This window comes from Accipiter gentilis, chromosome 5 (genome assembly GCF_929443795.1).
Source record: "Accipiter gentilis chromosome 5, bAccGen1.1, whole genome shotgun sequence".
NCBI lineage: Eukaryota > Metazoa > Chordata > Aves > Accipitriformes > Accipitridae > Astur > Astur gentilis.
The window spans coordinates 7,171,732-7,183,947 of record NC_064884.1 but is presented as its reverse complement, the minus strand read 5'-3'; the positions used below and the strand labels follow the sequence as shown (position 1 = coordinate 7,183,947).

At 60.3% G+C, this 12,216-nt stretch overlaps 1 protein-coding gene across 2 annotated transcripts; it reads right to left on the bottom strand.

The window, feature by feature from the left end:
* Nucleotides 1–991: 991 nt before the first annotated feature.
* Nucleotides 992–9,419, bottom strand: SCN4B (sodium voltage-gated channel beta subunit 4). 2 transcript variants are annotated; one of them, XM_049799590.1, is made up of 5 exons: nucleotides 9,286–9,419; nucleotides 5,173–5,336; nucleotides 4,199–4,424; nucleotides 3,791–3,920; nucleotides 992–3,658 (listed from the first exon to the last, which is right to left on the bottom strand). In XM_049799590.1, the coding sequence occupies exons 1-5, from the start codon at nucleotides 9,347–9,349 to the stop codon at nucleotides 3,565–3,567; spliced, it is 678 nt and encodes a 225-aa protein (XP_049655547.1). In that variant the 5' UTR covers nucleotides 9,350–9,419; the 3' UTR covers nucleotides 992–3,564. The 2 variants fall into 2 exon arrangements, with proteins under 2 accessions (XP_049655547.1, XP_049655546.1); XM_049799589.1 differs by lacking the exon at nucleotides 9,286–9,419 and adding an exon at nucleotides 8,656–8,972.
* Between the last annotated feature and the right edge of the window lie 2,797 nt (nucleotides 9,420–12,216).

Genomic DNA, 12,216 nt, shown 5'->3' with positions numbered 1-12,216 from the left:
TTTAGCACGCCAGAGGCCGGCTAAGGAGGCAAAGGGCAGCTCGGAACGACGGCCACCGATACCACAAAGGAATCTGACCTGCTCAAGCTCCCTTCCGGAGAAAGATTAATTTATTGCTCTGTGCTGACCCTGCTGTGGCAGGAAGGCTCCTGTGGGGCTAAGCTGCTGATTGCTCACTACTGTTACACAGAGGGGAAAGGACGTTTGTGCCGTAGAGTAGCCCCATTAAAAGAAAGTATTTGTTTTTTCAGGCAGCCTCTGAAGGCTTTGTCCCTCTTGCTTGCAGGGGTATTTTTCGCAATACCCTGTGCTGTGCCTGAGCTGCTTTCCCAGCGCAAAGCAGGGGGTATTTGCTGGCTCTTGTGAACAAGCTGTTCCTGCACACAAGGAAGAAAGGGCTGAGTGGACCTTGGCCACTCAGTCGGACAAGCTGAACAGAACGCGGTCAGTTTAAATTGCTGTAAACAAACAGGGACGTTAGGCATGCTTTTAGATCAACTTCTTTTAGCGTACCTTCAGCCCCAGTAGACATCAGGGCCATTCCCATGCAACATGGCAGGGAGAGATCCTGCTTTTCAGGCACTCAGAGCACCTTTTGCACTGGGAAATACGCCCAAGCACCCTGCAAATGTTGTCCCTCCAAAAGTAGCACCACAGCCCCCGTCCTGTCCTGCACCCCACGCCAGGCTGGCTCCCCAGCTCCAGGCACCCACAGCCCCTGGGCTTGAGTGGGCAGCGGTCACCCACGGGTGCTGGGAAGCAGCACCCAGCCCTTGCCCCAGCGTGTCCAGGATGCAGCCAGAGCAGTGGCAGTCATCCACCCGGGAAAAGCAGTTGCAGAGAACAGACACAGCCCACGCTCGGCACACAAGGGAAATGCTGCTCCTCTTTGCCTCGGTGCAGGGCTTGCAATGCAGCGTGAATGCCCGGGGGTTCATGATAAGGCTAGGCAGGCACCCACAGCAACCCAAACCAGAGCAAGTTTCTCTAGTAAACATAAACTTTATTTCATTCAAGGCAAAGCTAACTAGACCTCTACAGTGCAAAAATGTGCTGTAAGTCATCACACAGCATGTTGTACACATCCTGTGTTTATTTGCAGGTATCTCCTACATGTGTTTATATATGCTTATACACATACGGGTCGGTCGCAGCACACACCTCTGTCAGGCCCTTCTCCCCCGCGTGCCCCGGAAAGCCTCTGCAGACCCCCCAAAGCCCTTGGGACAGCAGGGGCCCCACAGGAGCTGGCACAAGCCCCCAGGCCAGCCCGCTCCCCTGGAGCCCCCTGCGTGTCTGTACAGCACCCACACACATATGCGTATAGAGTTACATTTCAAAAACTGGTTATGTTAACTTTTCCCATCAAGCCAGATGAGTAATCCATGCATAGTACAGCATTGCATATCCTGTGGTAGGTGGAACTGTGTCCAGATACTGTCTAAAAAAGGCCAACAGGTTAGGACAGCTAAAAATAGTTCTTTAAAAAAATCCCTTCCTCCCTTCACTGTCCTCTCCCATGGAAGTTCTCCTCCAAGCATCGGCTGAGGGGTCTCTTGGGGCAACTGGGAGGTCTCACCCCTTCCTGCCCAGACTGTCATGTGTGACAATGGTTCAGTAACAATACTTTGCATTTACAGAGTGCCTTTCGCCCCAGGGTCTTGGAGCACTTTGCAAAGCGATGCAGGGAGCCTCACACCTCCTGTGAGGTAGGTCCAATTTACTGTCCCCATTCTACAGATGGGGAAACTGAAGCGCAGACAAGTCAAGTGATTTGACTGAGGGTCCCATGGATCCTCAGAGAGAGGACTGGGATCCTGGGGACCTGACTCCCACTTGCCCATCTAATGGGCCGCCAAGGAAACCTGCCTGGGGCCAGGTGCCTGTACCTGTCCCCTGTCCCAAATGCACGGCCCGGGCAAAGGCTGGAAGGTGCTCTCCGTACCACCGCCCCCATGAGCGAGCAGGTGGGCTCTGACCTCTGCCACAGCAGTCTTGGCAGAAGGTAGTGCCTGACCTTTCCTTGTTCACCTTGCCCACCAACTCTTTGCCTACCTTCCACTCCAGCACCTCTGTCAGGGCGCAACCCCTGCAGCCAGGGAAGTCAGGGCTCAGCTTCGATTCCCGATTTCAAGTGGGGGCAGGGAGCTGCCTGTCCTGCAGCTTCACTGACAGACACCCACAAATAAAGGAGGACTAGGGAACAAATCACCCTCAAGTTCAGTGGTAGGATCAGCTCGTTCCCTTCATGTCTCACGTCCTGCTACAGCCCTTGGGAAGGGGGCTGGGTTGCCCGAATCCCCACTGGAGGTACCCTTCACAAAGACCCTCTGGCTTTCTATGGCACCCCTCATCCAAGGATCTCGAAGCACTTTGCAAATGTTAGCCAAGGAAGCCTCACAACAACCCCTGTGAGGTAGAGCAGTATTACAGATGGGGAAACTGAGGCATGGAGAGGCAGAGCGACTTGCCCAAGGTCACCCAGCAGCTGGTGGCAGGCCTGGGAGCGGGCTGACGCAGCCCTAGCCCAGCTCCCCTCGCCAGGGCTCGACCATGCTCCCTCCCTGCATCGCAGATGGAGTGCCACAGTTTTCCTCAGGTGAAAGGGAAATGCAATCAGCCATTTTCCCACTGGAGTCTAATATAAAAAATATCCGCCTAACGAGTTAAGCCTTGGCGAGTCAGCATCAAAAGCATTTCTGCTCTGAGTGATGAGCTTTAAAAAGAGGGGAGGAGGAGCAAGAGCAGCAGTAGCACAAACCCAGGGAGTGCCTCCCAAGAAGGCTGGTTGGGGGAGAAGCCCCCCCCCCCCGCTGCTCCCAGTGGGGGTGGCCCTGCACAGGGGCAAAGCGAGCGTGAAACATGGAGCTTCACGCTGCCGCAGGCCAGCGGTGACCCCAGGACACGGCCAGCCCCAGTTGCTGGTCCCCCCCGTCCTTGGAGGAACGGAGGCACCTCAGGGCCAGGAGCATGGCTGGGAAGAGATGACAGCCCCAACAGCAATGGGTCTTCCACCAATTTGGTTCTTGAGTGTGCTTAACAGGAGAGCTGAAGCAGGAGCCTCTATCTCTACAGCGAGTTCAGTGCACCCTCACCCTGCTCCAGATACCTGCTGTGCGATGCAAGCAGCTCCTGCCCACCCCAGCTCAGCATCGCCGCAGTCAGACGAGCCGCCCCAAGCTCCTCGCAGCCTCTACCAACCTCAGGTACGCCAGGACTCCTGGCCGCCCACCAGCCCTGGGAGCGCAGCACACCCAGCTGCAGACCAGGGCACTCCCCAGCACCCGGCCCCTTCACTGCCTGCCTGGCACCCTCTTGCCTTCCCTCAGAGCGTAGCAGGTGGCTCTCCCTGTCCCAGGCACGTCCCAGTCAGAGTCTGCAAGAAGCTCCCAGTCCCGCTGCAGCTGAAGTCTTTTTCTGAGAAGCAGTGCAGGTTGCAGGCACGTGTGTAATAGAAACATGTCTCAAGCGTTGGCAGTTTGGAAAGAAAACAAAAGGGAAAGGCTTGTCCCCCTGCCCAGCCTCCCCGCTGCTGGGCGGGCCGGGGCTCGGGGCGCCGCTGCTTCATGCCTTTGGTGGTGCTTTTTGTTCCGCCTTGGAGCCGGCCAAGCCGTTCTCGGTATTGTCGTTCCCTGACGAGCTCACGAGACACTCCTTCCTGGGGGAGAGCACATGGCCAGCTGACAGCCCACAGCCCCCCCCCGCCCCTCTCTACACGACCCCGGCCCCGGGCAGCCCTGCCCCAGGGCAGCACGTGGCGAAAGGTGCCGGGACCAGCACCCGCACTCACTTCCCATCCTGGGTCTTCTTGATGATGAACAGGACAACCCTCTTGACAAGCATGAAGAGGATGAGGAGGCCGATGAGCCCCCCAACAACGCCCACGATGATAAGTGTCACAGTGTTGTCTGCCTCCACCACTGCAGGAGAGAAGGTGCTGAGGGGTCTCAGGAGGGGAGCAGGGAGCTCCCAGCTGCACAGCCCCCCCAGCAAAGCAGCAAGCCCCTCCACCAGCCGCCAGCCCACAGCAGAAGGCCATGAGCCCAAGCCTTGCCCTTCAGGGATGCCAACCACCTCCAAGAAGCCAGGACACCCAATGAAGCATCACAACTGTGAGCTGAGGTGGGGTCAGTGCGGGTTTGCATCCCCACCGCCCCAGTGCCGCTTGCGGGGCAAGGGAGCCCTAGCCGGCACTTACTCTTCTGGACCACCGTGAGGAAGATGGTGGCATTGTGCTGCGCATCCTTCTCCTTGGGGTTCTTGACATGGCAGGTGTATTTGCCAGCATCGCTGAACTCCACGTTCTTCAGGACGATGGAGATGTTGTTGTCCTTCCCAGTTGTCGAGCCAACAAACTCAACCCGGGGGTTGCGTCCAACAAGGAAGGGCTCCGAGGCTTTGCTCTTTATCTTGCCATGGTAAATCTGCAGAGGCAGGGATGTGGGACATGGGGTCAGCTGGGCTCCCAACAATCCCAGGGGAGGGAAAGACTCAAGTTCTCCTGCCTGTGCCCTGGCCTGCCCTACCCCTGCACGCACAGACACGCACAGCCAAGGGTCCTGACACAGCCCGCTAAAGCAGGAATGGCTGTGGAGGGGGACCTGATGTGCAGCCCACCCGGGAAGCAACAGATCAATCTGACTTGCTCTGCAGTAATGTTACAGACCACACAAAAGACAGGAGAACCCCAGGGCACGGAGATTCCCTTTGCTCTAGGGCCATGCAGGGCTGGCCAGCCTGCAAGGATGGACCTGCTCTAAACCAGCCCTCCTGCTAAAGGAGTTGAAGAGCAGAATCTTCCCAGCAGGAAGCAAATCTATACAGAACCTTTAGTATTTCAGGGCAAGCGCAGGAGGAGAAAATTCACTGCATTTTGCCCAAAGCACAGACTTGCGCCTGACCATCCAGTTTATGGCCAATTTATGAACAGAAACGAGCCTGCGGGCAGCAGAAAACCCAGAACAGCCTTGTGCCGAAAGCACAGATGTGCCAGGATATTTGAGTCACCCTGTTTGCACAGCCCTGTCCCCCCAGAGCTAGAGACACTCAGAGGGACGGGCATCCTGCAAGAGGAGAAAGGGAACTCTGTGCGAACTGCAGTGCTGGTCTGCACTGGGAAAGTAGAAAAGGACCTGCCAGGAAAAGAGAGGCAAAGCCCAGAGAGCCACCCACCATCTCCGTCGAGTTGAAATACCACGTGAAGACCAGGTCCTGAAAGCCTATGCAGGTGGTGAAGGTGCAGGGCAGCAGGACATTGGAGTTATTCAGAGCCATCACAGTGTTGGTCTTCCCCACGGACACCTCCAAGGCAAAGGCAACAGCGAAGATGTGCAAACCTGGCAGGGAGAGGGGAGGAGAGAGTGAGGACACGGCCGGGACGCAGAGAACAGTGTGGTGTGTGGGAGGGACTACTTCTCCCCCACTGCAGCCCAGCCTCTGGCTGGGAGCATCAGCCACTGTGGGGATCCCCTTCCAGGGAACACATGGGGGGCAGCGGGGCTCAGCCCTCACCCCCCGAGGTCCTGCTCCCGGCTCCGCCAGGGACCCACAGCATCCTCCTCTCTGCAGCCTCAGCATGGGGGCATGAGCCCAGCTCTCCTCCCCTCCCAGAGCCCAGGGATGGGTTTGTTACCCCTCATCCCCTTCGGCACAGCAGGCTGCCGTGGCAGGAGCAAACGCGCCTGTTCCCAGCCAGCTCAGCAGAGATAGGGGACGTGCTCCCGCAGGAACGGCGTGGCCTGACTGGCACCCACAGAGGCAGCAGGGATTCAAAGAGAACCATAGCATCACCACGAATAAAGCGTGCGAATGAAAGCCCCGATTTGCATGTTATCCACAAGGCCTTCAGCTAAACCTTAAAGGGGGAAAAAAGAAGCCCAAAGCAAAGCAGAGCTCTCTGTTCTTCAAGCAGGGAGTCTGAGCACTAATTAGCATTGCTATCCTGGATGCCTGCCACTTGGCCCATCCGCCACCCCAGCCAAGGGCTCTGGCAGCGAGGCAGGGCAGCAGGCTCCTTGCAGCGCCTGTGTAGACCTCCAGAGCGGCACCCCCTCATGCCTGCCTTGCAGAAAGCGTTGTCTCCTGCTGTAGCTGACAGATGACCTTCAAACTGCAGAATGCAGCTCTCCCACTCCTCTCCTCCCCGTTAGCAGGGAGGAAGGCATGGAGGAGCAGGTACAAGTCCAGCCGCAAGAGCCAAGAGCATGCCTGAAAGCTCCTGGGGTGCCATGCAGGGGACTGGCACTTCACCCCTGGGCACCGGGCTGGGCCAGCCGTGTCCACAGGAACCCTTGCCAGGGGGCACAGGGATGCTATGCTCCAGGCCAGGGGAGCAGCCTTGTTCCCCTTCCCTATCCCCATCCCACTGGGGCCCAGTCCCACTTGTGTGATGTGCTATGGCCAAGATGCGAGAGAGCGCAGCAAAGCCTTGTCCTCCCCGTTCCCAGACCTCAGCCACCAAAGGGACCCTGCCATCCCTACAAAGCTTTCCCTGGGCACTCGGACAACCAAAATACAGGGGACGCAGCCCTTCCCACAGCTGCAAGCTGCTCCCCAGCTCCACCGACACCTTAACTCAGATACACTGCCCTCAGCTTCAGATTTGCGTCTCTCTGCAGCCACTTCAGCTGCAGATTTATTCTCCCACACACACCCGTGCTAACAACTCCCCAGGCACGTCGCAGCCTGAGCCAAGCCCGAGAGCCCTGCATCCTGGGCTTCGGGCCCTGCTGCAGTGCTGCATTGCAAGCACTGCAGGGAAGGAGTTACTTAACTTTACAAAGAAGGACTTTTCATTTTGGTTGCGAGGCTTTAGCTAACGTCAGGGAGTGGCTCCCACCAGATGGAGGTCTCCTGCAGTTGTCAGGCTCAAAGACCAGCCCTGGGGATGCTACAGAGGGGACTTCACATCCGGGAGCGTCCCAGGGGAATCGCGCTGCTCCCTGGAGTAAGACTTTCAGGACGGATGCCTGGGTCTGCAGGTATGCCTGAGTACGCGGGGTGCTGCAAGTGGACAGTTACTTGCAGGAAAGATGATTCCGTGCAGCTTGTAACACTTTTAATCCTGTCTGCCACTGTTATAACGTCATGAGCATAACCTGAATTGAATGTGCAGGGTAAACAGAGGCTGATCTTGTTCCTGTCATGCTGTGGTCTCAGGAAGACAGAATTGATACGCTACCGCTAAATAAAGCGCAGTGGAAAACACATTGGGAGGCTGGGAGATTACCGACTCAACCTGCCACACCAGCTGCCACCGTTACTTTTCCATGTGCCCGAAGCTGCTGCACTTTGCACCATCAGCGCCCCAATCTTCAATGTGCAGGTCAAGCCCCACCGAGGGCTCTAGGCTAACCGTCATGCATGCAGGCACAAGCTTTCCTCAGGAGACAGGGAAGGGGAACCAGGGAGCAGCTGCTCCTGCTGCTGTCAGAGCCCTGGCTGCCTGCTCTTGCTGAGGTTGAGTCCCTGGGGCAAGCCCCCCTGTGATGAGGGGTCCCAGAGCCACTGAGCTATGTGCAGCAGTGCTGGGTGCACAGCCCAGGACCCAGCCCCAGCGACAGCAGCGATAGCCCTCCAACCCGGGCCAGGGCCCAGAGCAAGACTTTACCCCCATGGGCTGCTGGCAGCCTGCCGCTTTTCCCGCGGCCAGTCAGGAACCCGGTCTGGAAACCACTGCCCTAAAGGAAAGGGCACATGGGATCCACCTGAAAAGGCATGGGACACCTCCACCATCTGTGAGAAAGCTTGTATTGCCCATAAAAATCAACGTGACCTCCTGGCACAGACAGCAAGACATGCCCGGTGGGCTGGGCAGGCTCCCCTCAGCCAGCCTGACCTCAGGCACAGTGTGCTCCGGGACAGGACCAATGGGTCTCACCCCTCCTGTGGGCACCGATGAAAGACACCATGGTGTGGTTCTCCAGTGCAGCCGGGAGCCCACTGCCACTCCCTGGAGAGCACGGCATCCCCGAAACACAGACACAGAGAGCCCTGCCAAGATGCTCTCCCCTTCCCACCTCCCCCTCCAGGCTCCCAGACCACCTGGGTGGCCTGCAGGACAAGGTTCCCACCTGCCCGCCCTGGTCCCCAGCCTCCCGCGTGCCCTGGGCTCCGGCGCCTTGGATTCTCACCGACCACCCTGCTGCCAGCCCCATGCCGAAAGCAGCTTGTGCTGCATCTGTCCAAGGCGGCACTTTCCACCAGGTACCAGCAGCCGAATCCTGCAGGGAGTCAGGTACTTACATGTCTTCTGGTCTCTCCAGCTCGCTTAAAACAAACTTACGGACTATGCCTTCTGAAATGCCTCTCGAGGCAGTTTCCCAACAGCAAGTGCTGCCAACCAAGGCAGCCCGTGGTTTTGTGCTCTCTGTGCCCCTGGACACAAGGATGACCTACACGAGCAGAAGTGCAGCTGGTGCGTGAGGGCAGATGCAGGTGGCTTGGAACCAGCCCAAGGGGCTGCAGCGCGGAGGGGACGGCTGCAAACTCCTTCCTCCACCGTGCAGCTGGGGAACTCGGGCATCCCCGCACACAGGTCTGCGTGTCACGTTCCGAGCAGCGGCCCTGCGGTACGGGTTCGGCCCTGCGGTATGGGTTCAGGGAGAAGCGCATGCAACCGGCTGGTTTACAAAACCGAACTGTAAAAAGAATGACCTGTCGGCAGGCGTGCTGGCGGCCGCGATGAAGCAGTGCATGGCTTCCCTACGGCTATTCCCCCGGCTCCCATTAGCAGGCAGGTAGCCGCCCACCGTCCCTGCTCAGAGAGCGGCCGAGCGGAGCAGGGCAAAGCGGGATGCAGCCGCAGTGCTCGCAGGATGAAAGCTCTGGCGATGTTAGCGACTGATGCAGGCAGGGCAGGGGGCCGGAGCCAGGACTTCGGAGTCGGCTCTCGGACTCGGCTGCGAAGTCACCTTGGACAAGTCACTTATCCTCAGTGCTTCGGGCTCTCCGTCTGCAGAGCAGAGAGAACCGCGTTAGCGCCTGCGGACGGCAGATTCAGCTGAGCGGCGGCGGCAGCATCCGACTCCTTGCGGTGCGGAAGGGGGCCAGATGCAAAGCAGCCGAGCGCGAAGCGTGGGTCATCCCGCCTCGGGAGGGCGAGGACGAGGGGGGAGGCCCGCAGTGCCCCCGCCCCGGGCTGCCGGAGGAGCCCGCGGGGTCCCCAGGGAGCACCCCGGGACGGGGGACTCTCCTCTCCCGGGGTGTGTGTAGGGGGGGGCGGCAGGACGCCGGCGGTACCCGGGGAGGAGCGGGTCCCCGGTGCCCCCCCCCCGCGCCCCTTACCCAGGAGCGCTGGCAGCAGGCGCGGCGCGGCGCGTCGGCGGGCGGCGGGCGAGCCCGGGGCCATGGCTGCGGAGCTGGGCCGTTCAGCTCCGTGCTGGCCCGCAGCGGCCCGGCTCTGGCCGCCCCCGCGGAGGGCGAACGGCGCCGGGCGGGGCCGAGCCGGGCCGGGCGGGGCCGCGCTGCGCCCTCCTCCCCCCGCCCCCCCCCCCGCGCCGCGCATCCGCCCCGCTTGCGGGAGGTGGGGGGGGGCTCGGCCCGGGCTGCCCCCTCGCCTCCCTTGCACACCCCGGTCTGTATCCCCGGGTGTTGCCCTCGCCCGCCCCCAGGGCAGCCCAGCTCGCCGGCCCCGGATGTTGCCCCTTTTTCCGCCACTCCCCGCCCCCCCCCTTCGGCGGGGTTCGGCCCCATCTGCGAGAGCCGCAGCAGGGACCGCAGGGTGGGCGCAGGGCTGGGGGGGGGGGGGCACCGGGAACGCTGGGCTGGTGCTGCCCTGGGACCCCTTGGGAAAGGGGCAAAGCGCCACGAAGGCTGGTGGCTTCTCCAGGGGGGAGGACAAAAAAAGGGGCCAAGGTCTGGCTCTCGTTCAGTGCATGTCAGTGGGGTGACGCTGCCAGTGTCCTGGCCCCCTGGCCCCATGTAGCTACCGGCAACCCTCTAGCCCCAAGGCTGACAGCAGAGAGTTCTGCAACCCCAGATGGGGACGAGGAGCTGGACAACGATGGGCAAGGCTGCGGGGGGAATCTGCTTGGCGCCAAAGGGGACGCGCTGAAAACTTGTTTTTGCCACCGTGAGCTCATTCCAGGATAATTGCCTGCACATAAGTTCATGTCTCCACGACCTTTTCCTCACCATCACGTCCATTAGACCTAACCCTCAGCAGCCCACATCCAAAAGGGCGGTGGTGGGGGCCCTCCTAATGGAGGCCTCCGATGATGTGATGGGCAGAGACTGAGCTTCACCAGGTCCATTAGACAACCAGACCCCGGTGCAGAGCAGCAATTTGCGGGAGGTGACGTACCCTCAGAACAGGCATGGTGGGAAGCTGGGGGAGGAGGTGCAAGGAGCAGCACTGACCGTTTCTCCAGGCTGTAGTCCTTGCTGGCACAGGGCACGTGTCTCGGCAAAGCTCATCCCGGGGCGGGGGGGGAGGAGGCATGACTGTACCTCCCTTGCTGGGCGCAGCACTACAGCATGGCTTCCCCAAACAGGATTGCTGCTTTTCGGGTGTGAGAGCAGCTCACCTGCAGGGATGCTGCCTAGGGCCCTGCCTGCATGTCTGGAGTGCCATGGCCTGACAGCTCCAGAGACTCCTCAGTCCCGCTCCAGCCCCCTTCACAGCTCGCTCTCCTTCCCACCTGGCCAGGAACACAAAGCAGGAGGGAAGAGGGAAAGCAGGAGGTTTTGCAGGGCACGGGGGCATCCCAGGTCACCCCGAGAGGATGCCAGCTGTGCCTGTGTGTTGAGGAGTTAGGGCTGCAGAGCTGGCAACAGAGGCAGGAAAAGTACAAGGCAGAGCAGGCTGGGCAGCGCTGGCAGCTGGTGCTGCGGGAGCAGCGTGGAGAGTACTGCTGACGCAGCAGAAAGTATCTCAGCGGGCGGCTGCGATGGATACAGCTAGGTGGTGGATACGGCTTGGTGAGGGGAGCAGCAGCAGCCGCTGGCAACCAGGCAAGCAAGCGGTGTGCTGAGACGGGAGGAGGAGGAGCGCTGCATCTGCTGGAGCCTTGCTAATTGTGAGCGGGGTGGCACGCCTCTGAGGAGCAGCTCATCAGAGAGGTCCGAAAGGGTGGAGGGATGCCCGTCATCCCTGCAAGGGTGCATGATGGCTGCTAGGGCCACGGTCAGAGGTGCTGAAAGCGGGGGGAGGGCAGACAAGGCTGAGGCTGGACCCTCCAGCGTCCGGTAAGCAGGACAACAGAGACCTGCAGCACTGGGGACCTGAAAGAGTAGCATGTGTACCCTGGTGCAGGGGAAGGCCGTTACGCATGGAGGACCCCTTCCTGGCATGCTCAGGCGTCCGCCAAGTTTGCTTCCAAAAAGGTGGGTAAAGTTGGGATGGGTTTGGCCAAACTGCCATCGGGAATCCCCCCAGATTTAGGGCAGAGCCCTAAATCCTTTTGGAGGCAGGGAGGTTGGGAATAGCAGCACTACCCAGCTGGGAGGGTCAGTCAGGAAAAACAAAAGGGCTGCAGTGGGCAGCGGCACAAACTGGCTGTGCTGGGCAGGCGGGTACCCAGCTTCTTCTGCAATGACATGCCCCTGTGGGCACTGTCTCCCTGCTGAGCATCTCTGCCAAGGCAGGGCTCCACATGCCCTGCTGGGGCCAGCCGGCAAGCCTGGTGCCACGCTGCCCACTCCCGCTGCATGCCCAGGGCCAACCGTGCCCTCCTGGCTGCACGGCCCCAGGGCTCGGAGCAGGACGATGCCCGTCACAGGAGCCTGATGGAGCTGTCACACTTGGCAGCTCTGGCCGGTCTCCTCGGCCGACTGATCTCGTGAGACATCTGCCGCTGCCGCGGGCCTGGGAAAGGCTCGGCTCTCCTACAGCCCGGCCTTGGAGAGCGGTGCGTGCCACGGCCAGGAAAGTCACTCGCAGCAGCTGGCCCTGGGATTTTGGCACGATGCTGGGATGTCCGGCATGCGACCTGGGGATACTGCGGCTCAGCAGAAACTTGTTTTGCTGAGTCCAGCACAAGGCTGCTGTGTTTGGTTTCAGGAAAGGTGAGCACCCTCTGCTCGGACACTGTCACCTCCCCGGGGGGAACAGGAAGAAGTGCGCAGGGGTCCTGCCAGCTGACTTGCAGTCTGCCGAGGGGGGTCACAGTGGCTGCCAGGCCCCTGTGTACCCCTCGCTCCCTCTCACCTTGCACTAATGGAGCTGGGAGGGTTAAAATGCCAGGCTGCTCTCCGAGGAAGGCTCCTGCTTCCCTC